The sequence below is a fragment of the Cynocephalus volans genome, chromosome 9 (genome assembly GCF_027409185.1).
Source record: "Cynocephalus volans isolate mCynVol1 chromosome 9, mCynVol1.pri, whole genome shotgun sequence".
Classification (NCBI taxonomy): Eukaryota; Metazoa; Chordata; class Mammalia; order Dermoptera; family Cynocephalidae; genus Cynocephalus; species Cynocephalus volans.
In genome coordinates, this window is record NC_084468.1 from 126,929,771 (window position 1) to 126,947,015 (window position 17,245).

At 34.3% G+C, this 17,245-nt stretch overlaps 1 protein-coding gene across 1 annotated transcript in view; it reads left to right on the forward strand.

Annotated features, from left to right (window-relative positions):
- Positions 1-17,245, forward strand: part of SMARCA5 (SWI/SNF related, matrix associated, actin dependent regulator of chromatin, subfamily a, member 5) — a 44,605-nt gene that overhangs the window by 13,510 nt on the left and 13,850 nt on the right. Inside the window, exons 5-14 of the mRNA XM_063107946.1 lie at positions 3,058-3,158; positions 3,937-4,116; positions 5,158-5,313; positions 5,414-5,545; positions 6,751-6,819; positions 9,900-10,009; positions 12,138-12,364; positions 13,793-13,914; positions 13,995-14,147; positions 15,418-15,550. Of these exons, the coding sequence (XP_062964016.1) occupies positions 3,058-3,158; positions 3,937-4,116; positions 5,158-5,313; positions 5,414-5,545; positions 6,751-6,819; positions 9,900-10,009; positions 12,138-12,364; positions 13,793-13,914; positions 13,995-14,147; positions 15,418-15,550 (1,383 nt within the window). The remainder of the gene's footprint in view (positions 1-3,057; positions 3,159-3,936; positions 4,117-5,157; positions 5,314-5,413; positions 5,546-6,750; positions 6,820-9,899; positions 10,010-12,137; positions 12,365-13,792; positions 13,915-13,994; positions 14,148-15,417; positions 15,551-17,245) is intronic.

The following is a 17,245-nucleotide window of genomic DNA, read 5'->3' on the forward strand; positions in this document are numbered from 1 at the left end:
AGCAAAGTTGTGAATACAGAGGAAGAGTATGTGAAGGAAATTAAAAGTGCTACTCCAGTGAACACATGAATGATAAGAAAGCAAAACAGCCATATTGCTGATATGGAAAAAGTTTTAGTTTAGTGGTCTGGGTAGAAGATTAAACCAGCCACAACATTCCTTTAAGCCAAAGCCTAATCCAGAGCAAGCTCCTAACCTTCTTCAACTCGGAAGGTTGAGAGAGGTGAGGAAGCTGCAAAGAAAAGTTTGAAGCTAACAGATTGGTTCATGAGGTTTAAGGAAAGAAGCTATTTCTATAATGTAAAAGTACAAGGTGAAGCAGAAAGTGATATAGAAACTGCAGCAAGTTATCCAGAAGATCTAGCTAAGATTATTGATGAAAGTGGTTACGCTAAATAGCGGTTCTTCAGTGTAGACAAAACAACCTTCTGTTGGAAGAAGATGCTATCTAGGACTTTTATAGCTAGAGGGGAGAAGTCAGTGCCTGGCTTCAAAGCTTCAAAGGATAGGCTGACTCTCTTGTTAGGGGCTACTGCAGTTGGTGACTTTTAAGTTGAGCCAGTGCTCATTTATCATTCTGAAAATCCTAGGGCATATAAAAATTATGCTCAATCTACTCTGCCTGTGTTCTGTTAATGAAACAACAAAGCATGAATGATAGCACATCTGTATACAGCATGTTTACTATTTTAAGCTCAATCTTGAGACCTATTTCCCAGAAAAAAATTCCTTTCAAGTATTACTGCTCATTGATGATGCACTTAGTCACCCAAGAGCACTGATGGAGATGTACAAACAGATTTTTGTTTTCATGCCTGTCATTACAACATCTGTTCTGCAGACCATAGATCAAGCAGTAATTTTGACTTTCAGGTCTTATTATTTAAGAAATACATTTTGTAAGTAAGGCTATTGCTGCCATAGATAGTGATTCCTCTGATGGATCTGGGCAAAGTAAATTGAAAACCTTTTGGAAAGAATTCACCATTCTAGATGCCATTATGAAAGAACATTTGTGATTCGTGGAAGGAGTCAAAATGTCAACATTAACAGGAGTTTGGAAGAAGTTGGTTGCAACTCTCATGGATGATTTGAGAGGTTCAAGACTTCAATGAAGGAAGTAATTGCAGATGTGTTGGAAATAGCAAGAGAATGAGAATTAGAAGTGGAGACTGAAGATGTGACTGAACTACTGCAATCTTGTGAAAAAACTAACGGATGAAGTGTTGTTTCTTATGGATGAGCAAAGAAAGTGGACTTTTGAGTTGGAATCTGTTGGTGAAGATGCTGTGAACATTGTTGAAATGACACCAAAGGGTTTAGAATATTAAATAACTTAGGTGATGAAGCAGTGGTAGGGTTTGAGAGAATTGATTCCAATTTTGAAAGAAGTTCTGTTGTGGGTATAAAATGCTGTCAGACAGCATCACATGCTACAGAGAAATGAAGCAGCACACTTCATTGTTGTCTTATTTTAAGAAATTGTGACAGCCCTCAGCAACCACCACCCTGATCTATCAGCAGTCATCAACATTGAGGAACACCTTCCACCAGAAGCCTCAGATGATCGTGAGCATTTTTAAGAAATAAAGTATTTTTTAATTAAGGTATGTGCATTGTTTTTTTAGACATACTGCTATTGCACACGACTATAGTATAGTGTAAACATAACTAACTTTTATATGCACTGGAAAATGAAAAATCCATGTAACATGTTTTATTGCAATACTGGCTTTATTGCAATGGTCTGGAACCGAGCTCTTACAATTAGGTATGCCTGTATGTAAAACTAGGAATGGTTTTGCTTTCTATTTGTCCCAGATAAGAAAACTAATTAAAAAAAACAAAAACAAAAAAACACTTTACGAAGACATTTACTTACTCATCCCGATATTTCTGTATTTTGACTTTTTTATGAAATGTATTTGTTATTAAGGATTTTCCAAAAGAAAGCATATTTAACCAGCTTTAAGTTTTATCTGTCTGTCATCTTGATTGTCTGGTCACTTAGAGACTTCCCTTTGTCTTTACTGAAGCCTAGCATTTTCTTTCCTGACCTCTTCCTCCTGTCACTTGATGACTGGTTTGTATGATCATAGTGGTTGTGTGAAAAAATAAATAGTAAAGGTCAATATAGGACATGATATTTGGATTTGTTATTTAATTATTGTAATCTTGAACTCTTAGGAAATTGAACTTCAGCCAGACAGGTACCTGGTTAGAAATTTAGCAATCCATTTAAGGTTGTATACTTTCAATTTTTTCTTTCTTTCTTTCTTTCTTTTTTTCTTTTTTTTTTTTTTTTTTTGCTTCAGAGTATCCAGTTCTCACTTATTTATGGAGCTAGAAGCCAGAAAGAGATGTATAGCATGAGGAGGAAAGGAAATTTAGACGGTTTGGGTTATTTTTTTTCTCACATTTCTATATTGTAATTAGTTTTCCCAGCATTGGTTAGCTTTTTATCATTAAGCATTGTTTTTCAAAAGGAGATGGGGTACAGAATGTTCATATTAAAAAACCAGGTGATTGTGGTGTGTGTACGTGGTAGTTATTCTGGGGGGCAAAATAAGCAGTATACCTTGAAAGAGGTGATGTCTCTCTATGTAAGATCTATTGGAAAAATGACTTATGAAGGGCAAAGGAATTTCCTTTTTACCCCTTTTTACTAGGAGGAGAATAAAATCATCAGAGAGCCTCTATCTGGTCTTCATGAAAGATGTGAAAACACTTGGTTAGAAACACTTGTGATAACATTAAACAGAGAAGAGGTCAAAGAGTCTTTAGGACCAGTATATGGGTAACACAGGAACTGAGTGATTGAGATGGGTACTCTGATGCCCAGTCATGTTTCTTACACGTGGTTGCCTTCCATGTCCATCTGCTCCTACTCTATTCCAGACCACAGCAGCAGTGACTTGGACCTGCAGAATTCCCATTATGCGAGAATAGTGAAGAAAGAAAAGTCAGTAGGCACGTTTAGGCCCAAGTCAGATGAAGGGGACTGTGTTGTATTTCTTGTCTTTAAAATGTGCATTATGTTTTTTCTTTTGTTCGTAGATGTAAAATGGGGTAAACTGAGAGATTATCAGGTCCGAGGATTAAATTGGCTTATTTCTTTGTATGAGAATGGCATCAATGGTATCCTTGCAGATGAAATGGTATGTTTTTTGTAGTTTTTTCAAAGGCTGTATTTCATAATTTAATATGTTTTATATATTACACTTATAAAAGATAATATAACAAAGTTTTGTTATTACAGTTTAGAACTGTTAGCAAACTAATTCTCTCTTGACCTGGTTGGCATAAGTAGCTTGTTTTAGTCACATAAGTAAGATCTGTACTTCAGTTGTGAGGAATTATCATCAATGAAAGTGTAATAAATAAAAAAAGTACATGGGGAAGATGCTTTTGGTTGACATTTGTAGTACAATGATTTAAACATTTTTGTCCACTTTTATAAGACACAAGTGGGGTCATTGAATATTTATCACCAGTAATTGTTAATTTTTTCCAAGGTGGCAGCTTGTACAGTTCTGTCTCATAAAACATTTTATCTCTTGTTTACTATTGACTAGTTATGTAATGAATGTTTTTAAAAGTTTTTCTTAATTGCAGTAATGCTAAAACACTTAATTGGTTGGAGAAAGTATGATGAAGTCAGAGGAAATGTTTTTTAATTCTAGTTCTTCCAGGTGACTTTGGGAAAGTCACTTAAGCATTCTGGGCCTTATGGGGGACATAATAGTACTTCGCTCATGGTCTTATGAAGATTATATGACAACACTTGTGAACTTTGATATGTATTAAGTTCTTGTATGTTAGTTATTATAATCATGTAGTGTTTCTTTGAAACGTCCCTATATATGTTGAAAAGTGTATAAATATAGCATACTGTTTTTATTTTAATTCCTTTGTGGTTATTCTGAAATCTTTTAGGGCCTGGGAAAGACTCTTCAAACCATTTCCCTTCTTGGGTACATGAAACACTATAGAAACATTCCTGGTCCTCATATGGTTTTGGTTCCTAAGTCTACATTACACAACTGGATGAGTGAATTCAAGAGATGGGTACCAACACTTAGATCTGTTTGTTTAATAGGAGATAAAGAACAAAGAGTAAGTTCCTTATATTTCATTACATTTTTGATATTAAAAGAATTTGAATTCAGGCTTGGGGTAGGGGTTAGCAGGAGGAAAGATAAAAGAGAAGGGGTTTTCACAAATGTGAGTAATTTGTAAATGGAATGTATTGGTGGTCAAGAATCATACTGGGTAAAAGGTGTTAAGAGACTGTAGAAAGCTGTAAGAATATAGCTTATTTATCCCCTTTGGGGAGTGGTTGTATAAAATCAAAGGCTGTGCTCATTCTAAAAGTATTTTCTTGTTTTTGAAATAGATTTTGAGTTTGTGAGATGGTTGGGAATTTAAGGAGCCAGATTTTTAGAGATTAATGTGTATAGTGGTAGTAGTCATAGAATAGTAGTTTTTAAAGATGGATTGAGTCAATTTAATAGTACTTTGATGAATTGTTATACCTGCCAAAATAAGTTAAACTGTTGATTCATTGACAACGAAGAAGGCCTGGAAATAATGACACTCTTTTTTAGGAAGAAGACCTGGAAATAATGACACTCTTTAAAATATTAGAGCTCAGATTTGGAAATTTATTAATACTGTATTGAATGACTATATACTTTGTTTTCTCTTTATTTCGCTGTCAGTGATGAGTCTACATTTCTTTTCTCCCTTTACATCTATAAATCCTGACAGGAATGAAAATGTTTGCCGTAAACTATCTTTCAGTCCTCTTCCTTACTTTATGTTAAAAACTCCACTCTCTTTTGCCTAAACCTGTTTCCTGAGAATTTCAAGACCTAGTGGAATCATAGAAAGGAGACATTTTTAAGAGTTGGTCTGTTGAATTTTGCTCTGATTAACTTTGTCAATATTTTTTTACTAATGGCTCTGACACTTTTAAATGACTGACGAAGTTACTTTGTTAGTAGGAAAGCTGGTTCTAAATGCTTGTATACTTTATAGCTACTCTACCCCTTTTTAGTATTCCCATCCCCTTTTATGTATTAGAGTACTTGTGTTCAGTAAATTTAATGTATAGTCTATTTCTGCATGATGTACTTTTTTTCTTTTGCTGCACAGGCTGCTTTTGTCAGAGATGTTTTATTACCAGGAGAGTGGGATGTATGTGTAACATCTTATGAAATGCTTATTAAAGAGAAGTCTGTGTTCAAAAAATTTAATTGGAGATACTTAGTTATAGATGAAGCCCATAGGATCAAAAATGAAAAATCTAAGGTAATTTGATATTTAGATGTGAAAATCATTTATGCCTTTATTTAAGAGTTTGCTCAGTATACAGAATATTCTAATGATAAATTTGGTTGTTTTCTTTTAGTTGTCAGAAATAGTGAGGGAATTCAAGACTACAAATCGACTGTTATTAACTGGAACACCTCTTCAGAACAATTTGCATGAGCTGTGGTCACTTCTTAATTTTTTGTTGCCAGATGTGTTTAATTCAGCTGATGTAAGTCTTTCTAATTATTTTCTGATTTATAATAATAATGTTTTGTTTAATGCTGTGTATTTTTGTAATAGAATTGGCTTGCCTTTCAGCACTGCTTGAGATAATTATTTTTCATGCTTTAAAAATGTAGTTAGCATGGTTTAACCTACTAAGTTATCTGCATTTTGAGAATTTACTTTTGTGCCTTTTGGTTTCAATCTCATTTTATATCATTTTCTCTTTATGGGATGGCATAGATTGTTATTCCTATGTGGTAGATCATGTTGGCCTGTTTCAGTGGCTTTAGGTTGATTACTTATGTTTTCAAGGTGCTACTCAAGGTATTCCCAAATTGTGTACCTCACATTGCCTGTGATTTAAGTTCCAAAGATGGCATACAAATTTGGAGAAATCTGTCTAGCCATTATGGTCTAACAAAGAAGTAGGACCTAATACTTTACCTTTATAGATGATTTGCAATGATAGAAATGATTGCAGTGGTTAATTAGCTATTTAATCAAACTCTGAAAGTAATTCTAGTTCTGCTTTTATGTGTCTTGAATGTTTTTTGAGATAATTTTTTTCTTACTGCATTGACACTCTTCATTTGTTTAATCTCTGTTAAAGCTTTGAGAACAATTGTTATAAAACAGTTAATTCTAAGATTATGTTTACTCAAAAGCAAAACAAATATATAGTACATACATTCAAAAAGGTAAGGACAGGGAAACTATCCTCGTTCATATCCTACCCAAATACTAATGAAATGTTGATAATCTTAGTTTCACTTTTAGTAGGTTTAGTTAAAGTTGACATTGCTTTGGAAATCTTGTGTTTGAATAGCACTAGTGGTCTTAAAGTGACCAAGCTGTAAAGTGATTTTTAAAAAAAATTTTAAGCTTTTGTGAAACTCAGGGTATTTTTCACAAATATTGATCTCCTAATTGTTTTTATAAAACTTGAAAACTTACTTTTCAGCTTTTTTTTTTCTTTTACTGTGAAATTTGTCATCTTGATGTTATTGAGAAAAATGATCAGGAAGTAATATGATTCCTAAACTAATTGGCAGCAGTGACACACATGAGAAATAGGAGCTTAGACTACATGATTTTGTGGATCACAACTCAAATATTATACTAATTCTATGAATAATTGTTATATCTGGCATTATAAGGTGTTTGTCGTTAATATTATCTCTGATTAATAGTTTTTGTTTGTTAATCTAGGACTTTGATTCCTGGTTTGATACAAACAACTGCCTTGGGGATCAAAAGCTAGTTGAGAGGCTTCACATGGTAAGTATTCTGGAATAGTGTTAAAGCGTATTTCTAATGGGAAAGTGGATAGAGATTTAAATTAGTAGGTTAAAGCCATTATACTTTTTGTTAACAGGGAAATAGAGTCAGATCTGTTTGAATTCTGTCACTTAACTATTTGATCATTATAGTGGAGTTAGGAGGTGATGTGTGACAGTTTTAGTGTTAAAACCTAGGATAGAATCCTAACTTAATGAAGGGAAAAGGTAATCTCTTAGGTAAGAAAAGGTACAGTGGGGGAAAGAAAAAATGCATAACAACTAATATAGATAAGTTTGCAAAGCTTAGTTCCATTTACATTTTGTAGAAGAATCTAACAGATTCACTTCTGGAAGGGCTAAAGATCCTCATACTGTTCTTAAATCTAATGACAGTGTGTATAAGCACATGCTAATACTGTATCTTGAATAGAGTTAATGTTTTTCCTTTGATGAATAGCTTTGTTCCTTCCTATGAAAGTTGGCAAGTGAATGTTGATAAGTAGAGAAATTTCTTTAAGAAACCATTGAGATACCTGGTCAGCACAATAAAAGCAGGACCTTTTAAGCATGTCACATGAGGCCCTTCATGACTGGGGATTCTCAACCTCTGTTGACATTTCGGTCTGGATAATTCTTTGTTGGGGGATGAAGAGGGGAAGGAAAAGGGAAGTAGATAACTGTCCTGTGTATTATAGAATGTTTGACAGTATCTCTGATGTACTTCCCGCTTGATGCTGGTAGTAACATGCCTCCATTTGTGACAACCAAAAATGTCTCTAGACATTGCATATGTTCCCTAGGGGGCCAAATTGCCCTATCCACCCCCCCCCCTTCTTCTTCTATTTCACTTCTTTATGTATTAAGATTTAATTTGGTAGTATTGTAGACCCCACAGTATGTCAATTTTCTGTAAACTTCATGCTTATTCTAATCTATCTTTGCTTATCATTTTTGCTACATTTAGAATCCCCTTTTCTGACCTCTTTATTAATACCTAGCCCAAGACTCAGTGACATCACCTTTTCTACTGAACATTATGTTTTCTACTGAACATTTTCTCCTGAGGCTGGCTTAGGTATTCTGTGTATTTCATTTTCAGTAATCTGAAATTTTAACATTATAGCACTTTGCATTGGGTATTAAAATTATTCACAAGTGTTTTCCCTGCTGAATTGTAAACCCAAAGGCAGGAAACTGTCTTGTATTTTATATGCCTAGCACAGTGCCTGGCTATAGTGCATATTTGAACAGGGAAAAAAATTTTAAGTTTATGAATATTCAAGGATTCTTTGTATATATATTAATTATAAGGTACTTTTAAATTCTTATGTACTGAGATTTTTGTTAAATATTTGAGAGTGATATTCTCTTAGGCACCCTTTCAATTTAGATGATATTCAGGGATCTTAAGTTCTATTTACATTTACTTATTTGAAGGATTGTGGAACGCATATGTAATCTTGAGGGTGTGAAAAGAGGCAGAGGAACTTGATTTTTCTTGCTGCATTTTTTCCCTTATCCCTCTGCTATTGACTTTGCTTTAATAAATAGATAGGTACATGTAGGTAAAGCAAATTAAAACAACCTTCACAGCAGAGTCAACCAGCTTTGGTAGCTCTGTTTATTTAGTTCATAGGGTAGTTTAAAGATGCTTATCAAGTCAGGGAGAAGTCTGGTAGCTACCTTTCTACTTTGTCCTGCTCTTTGCTCTGAAATGCCTAGTATAGCACTTGTGGTCCTGTAATGAAGGGGAGATTAAGAAGTCAGCATGGGAATGCTTAGGGATGAGATAACTAATACATCAAGTTAATAGTTATCATTTATCTAATGCTGCAAAACAGCTCCCTTGCCTCCCCAAATAACCCCTTAATAGTTTATGTTTTAATAACAACCCCAGAATTTATGGGTTGGCTGAGTGGTTTTTTTGCTGATTTCACCTGTATTTATCCAGCTGTATTTATATGCCTGTATGTTTTTTGTTTTGGTTTGGTTTGGGTTTTTTTGGTGGCTGGATGGTATGGGGATTCAAACTCTTGACCATGGTATTATAACACTGTGTTCTAATCAACTGAGCTAACTGGCCAGGCCTCCAGCTGTATTTAGCTGGACAGTTCTAGGAAGAGCCAGTGGTGCTGAAGGTATTCACTCACATGTCTGGCTGTTGCTGCTTGCTGTTGCCTTAGGGCTACACTAGCTTCCTTATATGGTCATATTAGAGAAGTATCGCTTATTTTTTCTCACCAATTTTTAATTTGTATTGTGATATAGTCAGTATTTTTATAAGCCAGTGTAAATAGAACAAGGGAAGATACAAATAAAAGGATACTTTTAGTTTTATACATTTTTTAAAACGTACTATTTTATGAAAATGAACTGCTGTATAAAACATTGATATGTCTAATAAATATGTGAATAATAGAAGTCATATATAAATAGGCATATATTGAATGAATCCATGTCTGTAAAGTTAAAATAACAGGTGAAACTAATCTGTGGTGTTTAAAAGTAAGAATATTGATTACCCTTGGGGAAGAAAAGAGGAATAGTGAGTTTGAGGGGCCCAGGGATTTCTAGGTGCTGTATTTAGCTAGATGATGATTACGTGGGTATGTTTACTTGATGAAAATTTATTGAACTGTGCACCCATAATTCATGTACTTTACGTATGGTCTACTTCCATAAATTAGTAAATTTAAAAACTAACCATAAAGAGATCTTAATGTGGACCCAACCATTTCTTAAGGAATGCCAGACAATCTTTATGCAAGTAACTAGTTTTAAACCTGAAGGGCAGTGAATACTGAAAATACTATGTTTAAAACTTACTATAGTTTTTATTTAGTGTTATATGAGAGTGTAGCAAGTATATACTCATTGTATATTGGATAAATAATGATCTTGTAGTATTACATTTCAGGAAACCAGTAGTAATGTTATATATTTGGAAAGGAGAAGTCCTAAATTTACTTGATATTCAAGCGGAGAAATTTCTGTGAATTTAATAGACAGTTTTAAGATTCTGAAATAATACTAATACAACAGTTAAGGTCATCTCTGTTTCTTTTTGGTCTTTCTAAGGTTTTACGTCCATTCCTCCTTCGTCGAATTAAGGCTGATGTTGAAAAGAGTTTGCCTCCAAAGAAGGAAGTAAAAATCTATGTGGGTCTCAGCAAAATGCAAAGAGAGTGGTATGTGTTTTGAGACTGTTTTATGACTGTTGATTTTTCCCTAAGTTTCATTTGTATTTTGTTCTCCTAGTTTGTTTCTTTATGGATTTCCTGTTTGCTAGATGGAACCTGAAAGTTTGCTGGCCATGTAATATAGGACTTGCTCATCAAATTTATGAGACAAAGTCTTGAACCTATTAGATTTCAGAATCAGAATGGAAGGTCTGTGAATCCAAAAATTAAATTTGGGATTTAATTAAACAGGGATACATATAAAGCCCTCTACTTGGGCTTTTTAAAAAGGAAACTGTGGTGGTAAAGATGGGAAATACTTGCTTAACTGGGTTGTTCATAAATACTGTGTCATGGATTAGTGCTAGTCTCTGATGAAGTAAGTGGTAGATCGTTAGTGGAGATATGAGAAGACTTAAGTACTTTTTTTAATTCCACAAAGCTGCATTTATTTAGTTTAAAAGACTACGTTCTGAGCTGATGTTTTATTTTATTTATTTTATTTTTTATTTTTATTTTTATTTATTTATTTATTTTTTTAAAAGATGACCGGTAAGGGGATCTTAACCCTTGACTTGGTGTTGGCAGCACCACGCTCAGCCAGTGAGCGAACCGGCCATCCGTATATGGGATCCGAACCCGGGGCCTTGGTGTTATCAGCACCGCACTCTCCCGAGTGAGCCACGGGCCGGCCCTGATGTTTTATTTTAGACAAAATAAAACGTCCTTTTGTGAAATGATGGTGATGCTGCATGGTAGCTATTTTTAAACACACGGGACAAAATTTTAAAGTTGAAAACTGTGTTTGTTTTTTAAATCTTTTGTTTCTTTATTTTTTAAAGTTTTATGGATGTATAAAATCCAAAAGGCTAGAAACCACTGACTTAGTATTAATTTTTTTTTTGTAGGTCAAAAGCTCAACATAGATTAATGATGTGAAGTGGCTGCAGGAAAAGACAGTTACCTTAGCATATGTTAACATAAGTGTAGTGTTGGAAGGAGGGAAGTAAATAGAGCCACTCTGTTCTTTACTGGTCTCTCCATAACTCAACTATATTCAATTCCGTACTTAATTCTGATAAGTATTTGCAAGGGTCCAGAGTTGTTGGTAAAAGGATTGAAAGGATATCATATAGAAAACTGGGTATGTTGTCTGGGAAAGAGCAGTCCACTATAGAGGGTGGGCCATCCTAAATGTTCTCGAAACTTTTGAAATGCTATTAAATGGTAACATAGATAATAGGCTTGTCTCGTATGGCTCTAAAATACAGAACTAAGTAAGACATGAGTCAGTACTAAGGAAAGGAAAATCTTTTTTAGTTAGACATGTAAGCGAACTTTATATCAGTCAGAATTGTGATGGAATGGTCTGCCTTGAGTACTATTTTATGCCCCATGTTTGGAGTTGTTTAAGCATAGATTGCTTAGGCTATTTAAGTTATTTTGTTCAGAGGATTCAAGGTCCTGAAACTTTGGTGTCCAGACAGATTACTCCTTTCTGCAAGATAATGTCAATTCTTAGTATACATTGAAGGCTTTTTACAATCTGGCCTTAGCCTGTGGCTGTAGCTTCACAGACCACAGACCTCATATCTCCTCCTCTCCCTTTATGTTTTTAAATGTATGTTTAGATCAGATTTATCTTATTCTCATCATCATGCCTTATCCTCTTCTGAGTCTTCCTCACTTCTCAGGTCATAGGGTTCTTACCTAACTGTTGCACTAGCTAAATGGTATATAGTAATTGAATAGTGGCACTTTCTGCTGCAGAATACTTCAATACTTCAAACTAAAATTATGTTTAAAACTTAATACTTTAAGTTTTGCTTAGTTAGTTAAAAATGTTGTACCATGCTGCTTTTTAAAAAAATTCCACCCAGGGAGACAGTTTTGTAAATTTAAAATAATAACATCCTGAATGCCCAAGGCATAAGTGTAAACATTAGAACACTGTGGGCAATAAAGAAAAACAAGAAAAAAGAAGAGAGTTACAGATGATAAATTCCTAACCATACCTTAGAAGTTGATGGGTTGTCTCTTATGGATATTTTGGAGTTGAGGTGGGGAAGGGAATCAAGTATGTAAATGGCAGGGGGATTGGTCAGCGCCACTTTTAAAAAACTTTTCTTCTTAATAGGTATACTCGGATATTAATGAAGGATATAGATATACTAAACTCAGCAGGCAAGATGGACAAAATGAGATTATTGAACATCCTAATGCAGTTGAGGAAATGCTGTAATCATCCATATCTATTTGATGGAGCTGAACCTGGTCCACCTTATACAACAGATATGCATCTGGTTACCAACAGTGGCAAGATGGTGGTATTAGACAAGCTGCTTCCTAAATTAAAAGAACAAGGTATCTGTTACTAGTATTAAATTGAGAAGTAATGAAAGCTGTTTTTAAATTCTAATGTTAAAATGAGGGAGGATTACATTTTGAAATGATTACTCTGACACTTTCTAAAGTTGAAGCGTGAAATGTTAGTAAACTTCTATCCTAGCTCCGCCCCCCAAACTTTAATTTTAGGCCTTAAATCTCTCAGAAAGTGATCAACAGAATAACTTCATTCCCTGGATTGGGGGGAAGAGTTCCCATTTTATATATGCTTTCTTAGAAATTTCAGCTTTTTGTCATAAAATGCCAGGAATGCTCCTCCCACCCATACTCAGTTTCCAGATCCTTTGTTAGACAAATGGTATTGCTTTTCAGTTATTTATGTGGATTTTTTATGCAATTAAATGTCATATACATGGACACCCAAACATTTTTATTTATAGTATACTGACTTTTTATATGAAAATGTGTATGTCTGTGGTATGTATATAGGTATATTTAAGTTTATGTGAACATAGAACTTAGTATGAAGACAGTTTCAACAATTACAACTAATGCAAACTTGTTTAATCTATATAGTACCTGCTTTCCTCCTCCCAGAATTTTTGAAGCAAATCCCCAGCATCTATAGCATTTTATAAATTATTCATCGTATAGCTCAATTTTTTTTATTTGGCAATTGGCCAGTACAGGGATTGGAACCCGTGACCTTGGTGTTATCAGCACTGTGCTCTAACCAAGCGAGCTGACTGGCCAGCCCCACTATATAGCTCTTAAAGATGAGAAATATTACTCTAAAGAAATTCAGTGATTCTGTTATAATCACGTACACAGTCAGATTTGGGGTACAGAAATATGTGACATCAGTAGATTGTCAGCCTCAGCTTCCAAGACAGGATCATTTCATAATTGTTATTTTTTCAAAATGGTCCCTTTGTCTTTATACTGAAGGCATTATGCAGCTGCCTGAATATAAAGTGAAGGATGATCAGTGTGGATATGAGGCACGTATTTATGGTCCTTTGAGCTGGAATAGGTCTTCAGAACTAGAGTGAGACCAGGAGTATTTGGTGTGTGTTGGGATATGGAGGGCCATATGCATGGAAGAGTTGTGGAGGGGGTGGAAGGTTATTTTTAAATATATGTGGGATAACAAGATAATGATTTTTTTCAGTCTTTGGGATGGCAAGGACCAGAGGCAAATATCCTTTTCTGTTTACTTTAGTGTGCTATATAATACCCCTTTCTATTTGTGCCATGATGGAAAAGTGGTGGGGGATAACTGACTTAGATAATTAGTAATGTAGTTTTTTTTTTTCCCCCTTGTTCAAGTAGGTAACTTGGAATTACGGGGTAATTGGTTAGTTCTGTTTTGGTTAGCCTTAAATTTTTAAATAAATTTTTCTGCTTTTGAGGCCTCTAATACTGGGCTGTTATATTCTCCGTCAGGTTCACGAGTACTAATCTTCAGTCAAATGACAAGGGTATTGGACATTTTAGAAGATTATTGTATGTGGAGAAATTATGAGTACTGCAGGTTGGATGGGCAAACACCCCATGATGAGAGACAAGTAAGTAAAATATTGGGAGGGGAGATTAAAAAAAAAAAATCAGATAATTTTCTGATACTTGTTTTATTTTATATTTATAGGAGTCCATCAATGCATACAATGAACCAAATAGCACAAAGTTTGTTTTCATGTTAAGCACACGTGCTGGTGGTCTTGGCATTAATCTTGCTACTGCTGATGTAGTAATTTTATATGATTCAGATTGGAATCCCCAAGTAGATCTTCAGGCTATGGTAAGAGATAACAAATAAATATTCTATGCTTTGTAGATGTTTTAGTTCAGGCAAGCTAATTCTATAAATGTCAATGACTTAACTCTGTAGAATTTTATTTTTCTCTGACCTAGTGGTGCAGTTGAACCCTTTTTTGAGGTGATCTTTATCAGGGTATTTCTGTCTATGGCTCTTCCATATGTTAGGACCTTAGAGGTTCTGTGCTATATCCCCTGCAACCTGCTGGCAGTAGGGGGAAGAAAGAGACTTAAGGATTGTCCAGGAAATTTTTTATGGGTCAGACCTGGAAATGTCCACACATTGATTGGCCAGAACTCAAATCAGGTAGCATAACTAACTGCAAGGGAAAAAATGATAGTACTGGATAGTTGTGTCCCAGGAGGAAAGGGAAGTGGGTTTGGTGAGCAACTAGACTATCTGCCATTTAGATACCTAAAATTTATTTCTGCTTGTGGAAGTACCTGGCCAAATCAGGAAGATTATGCTTATGTTGAGAAATGTATGATCTGTAGATTAGGAAAATTTACAGATTCTTAAGTTTGATATTGCTAATGACTGGACCCATGATATTGGTGACCATAAACCCAACTTTGTTAAATCTCTGGTATTGGTCACTTTCATCCTGTAGTCTCTGTAAGAGTGACTAGGGAAAATTGATTGATGATTAGAAATAAGGGGTGTTTTGTAGGAATGTGGTTTGTGAACTTATCAGAAGTTAAACAGAAAATGGCATTCAAAATAATTTGAGTACTTTTATGTAGTTAATTGGGTAATATTTAAAGACTAGGATTTTTATATTGTTTTCTAAGCTCATTTGTCTCATGTCACTTCAGTCACTGATAGCAATGAAAATTTGGATTTGATATAGATAGAAAAAAATTTCGACTTTAAACCTAAAGAAAAAAGGTTTTTAAAAAACTTATCAAACTTAAAAATTATAATTTTGTTTATATCGCCTAGAGACGTTGTGTGTTTTATCTCAGTATAACCTTGTAAAATTAATCTGATAGTTTCTCACCGATTCCACAACTATCATGTGTTTCATATATTTTAAAAGTTTTTCTTGTAAGATAACCAATTAATTGGATTGAAACTGAGAATTTAAGAAATATTAATATAACATTAATATTTTTATTATGGTGGTTCTGTTGCATATTTTAAAAAAATTTTATACTTGAGAATATTTTAATTTTGTTTCTCAGTATACACATTCAAATATTATTTATGTGACTTTTTAACTATACTCAAGATGACATGTTAATTCACTTAGGACCGAGCACACAGAATTGGACAAACCAAGACAGTCAGAGTGTTCCGCTTTATAACCGATAATACTGTAGAAGAAAGAATAGTAGAACGCGCTGAGATGAAACTCAGACTGGATTCAATAGTCATTCAACAAGGTAAGCCTTAGAACTTTAAAAATTTACCAGGTTGGATTGACACCACCTGTTTGTGTCTGAAATTTTTGTAGGAGATTCTTTTTATTAAACATCTGTTGAATCATGCTAGCAGCCAGCAGAGATGACTTGTATTCTGGAGATAGTAAACTTTAGTTTTGTTATTAAAAAGATGAGTTTTGGTCTCCAGAAAGTTGAGGTTTATATATTAACTCTGCCAGTTAGCAGTCTCTTCCGCTATCTGAGCCTGTTTCTTTATCTATTAAATGGGGATACAAGTAGCTACTATTTAGGATTTTTAAGGATTAAAGGGGATAATGTATATGAAATAGCTGACATTTACCATGGTACATATTAAATAGAGCTGTGGTGATTATGATTTACATGTATAGTAAGCAAAAATCAAAATAAAAGTGTCTGATTTTATTCTTTTTTCTTGTATGCACCTATTTATTGAGCACCCACCAGAGATGGCAGGCACTGTTCTTGGTGCTGAGAACATAACGGTGAATGGAACAAATAGGCGTTCTTAGTTGGAAGGAGTTTACAATTCAGTGGGAAGGAGACACCAAGTAAACAATTCTATAAATAGGACCGGAGGGTGAGAATGGGATTTTATGGTAGATTGATTGAAGGAAACTTCAAGTTCTCATTTCCAGATCAGCTTTTAAGGAAGACATTATGTTTTCATGATGCTTACTATAAAGATGATAATGAGATATATAAAATGCCAAATGGGGGTGGGAAACTTCATAACTTCAAGCATACATTGGTTTCTTCTCTTAACTGCATCATTACTGCATACTTTTTTTTTTTTTTTTTTTTGCTGCTGGCCGGTATGGGGATCTAAAGCTTTGACCTTGTTATAATACCATGCTCTAATCAGTTGAGCAAACTGGCCAGCCCTGAGCGTATACTTTTTATCTCTCTGTAAAATTGAAAGGTATCTGTTACATTGTTCACTGATTATTTTATGTATGTGTTGTGGTTTTGTTGTCAGTCTCTAATTTCCATGTAAGTAGGGAAATATTTTACATTTCTTTGGTATCCCATAATGCCAGCCATAGTGTTAGCCACATGTCTGGAGACAATAAATCATTGCTTATTATTATTAATTATTTTTATTAACAATAGCTTAACTTTGTGCTTGCTTTGTGCCAGGCAATGTCTTAAATACTTAATATCCATTATCTCCTTTAGTCTTCATGCCATCTTGGTGGGGTTGGCATCAGAGATGGAGGCCTTAAAGAGATTAAATCACTTGGCCATTGTATATACAGCTGGCAAGTGACTTCAACTAGGGGTTCAGGAAGAGTAAAGTGTTTAATTAGGAAAGTCTCTGGGGACTTCTGAAGCCTGCTGAACTGTGAGGTATCTCATAGGTGATGTAATGGCTGGTGTTTTGTTTTTCTTCACACTCATTTATGTGTTTTGAAAAACACCTGCCATGAGGTTCTTGTTTTCCATCATACTTATCTATGAAACACTTTTTTTTTAAGATTAAAAAAAAATCTTAATTGATTTATAATAAACTTATAAATCTGTTTTTTTACTTAGGTTTTGGAGGACTCCTTTATGCTAGTAGCTTTGTTATCCCCTTTGTAGACGTTATTAGTCAAACAGCAAGCCTCAGGGTGCATACCTCTCTGTTAATGTTCTGTGGACTGAGGGACATAATGAAAAATGAGTACACAAAAG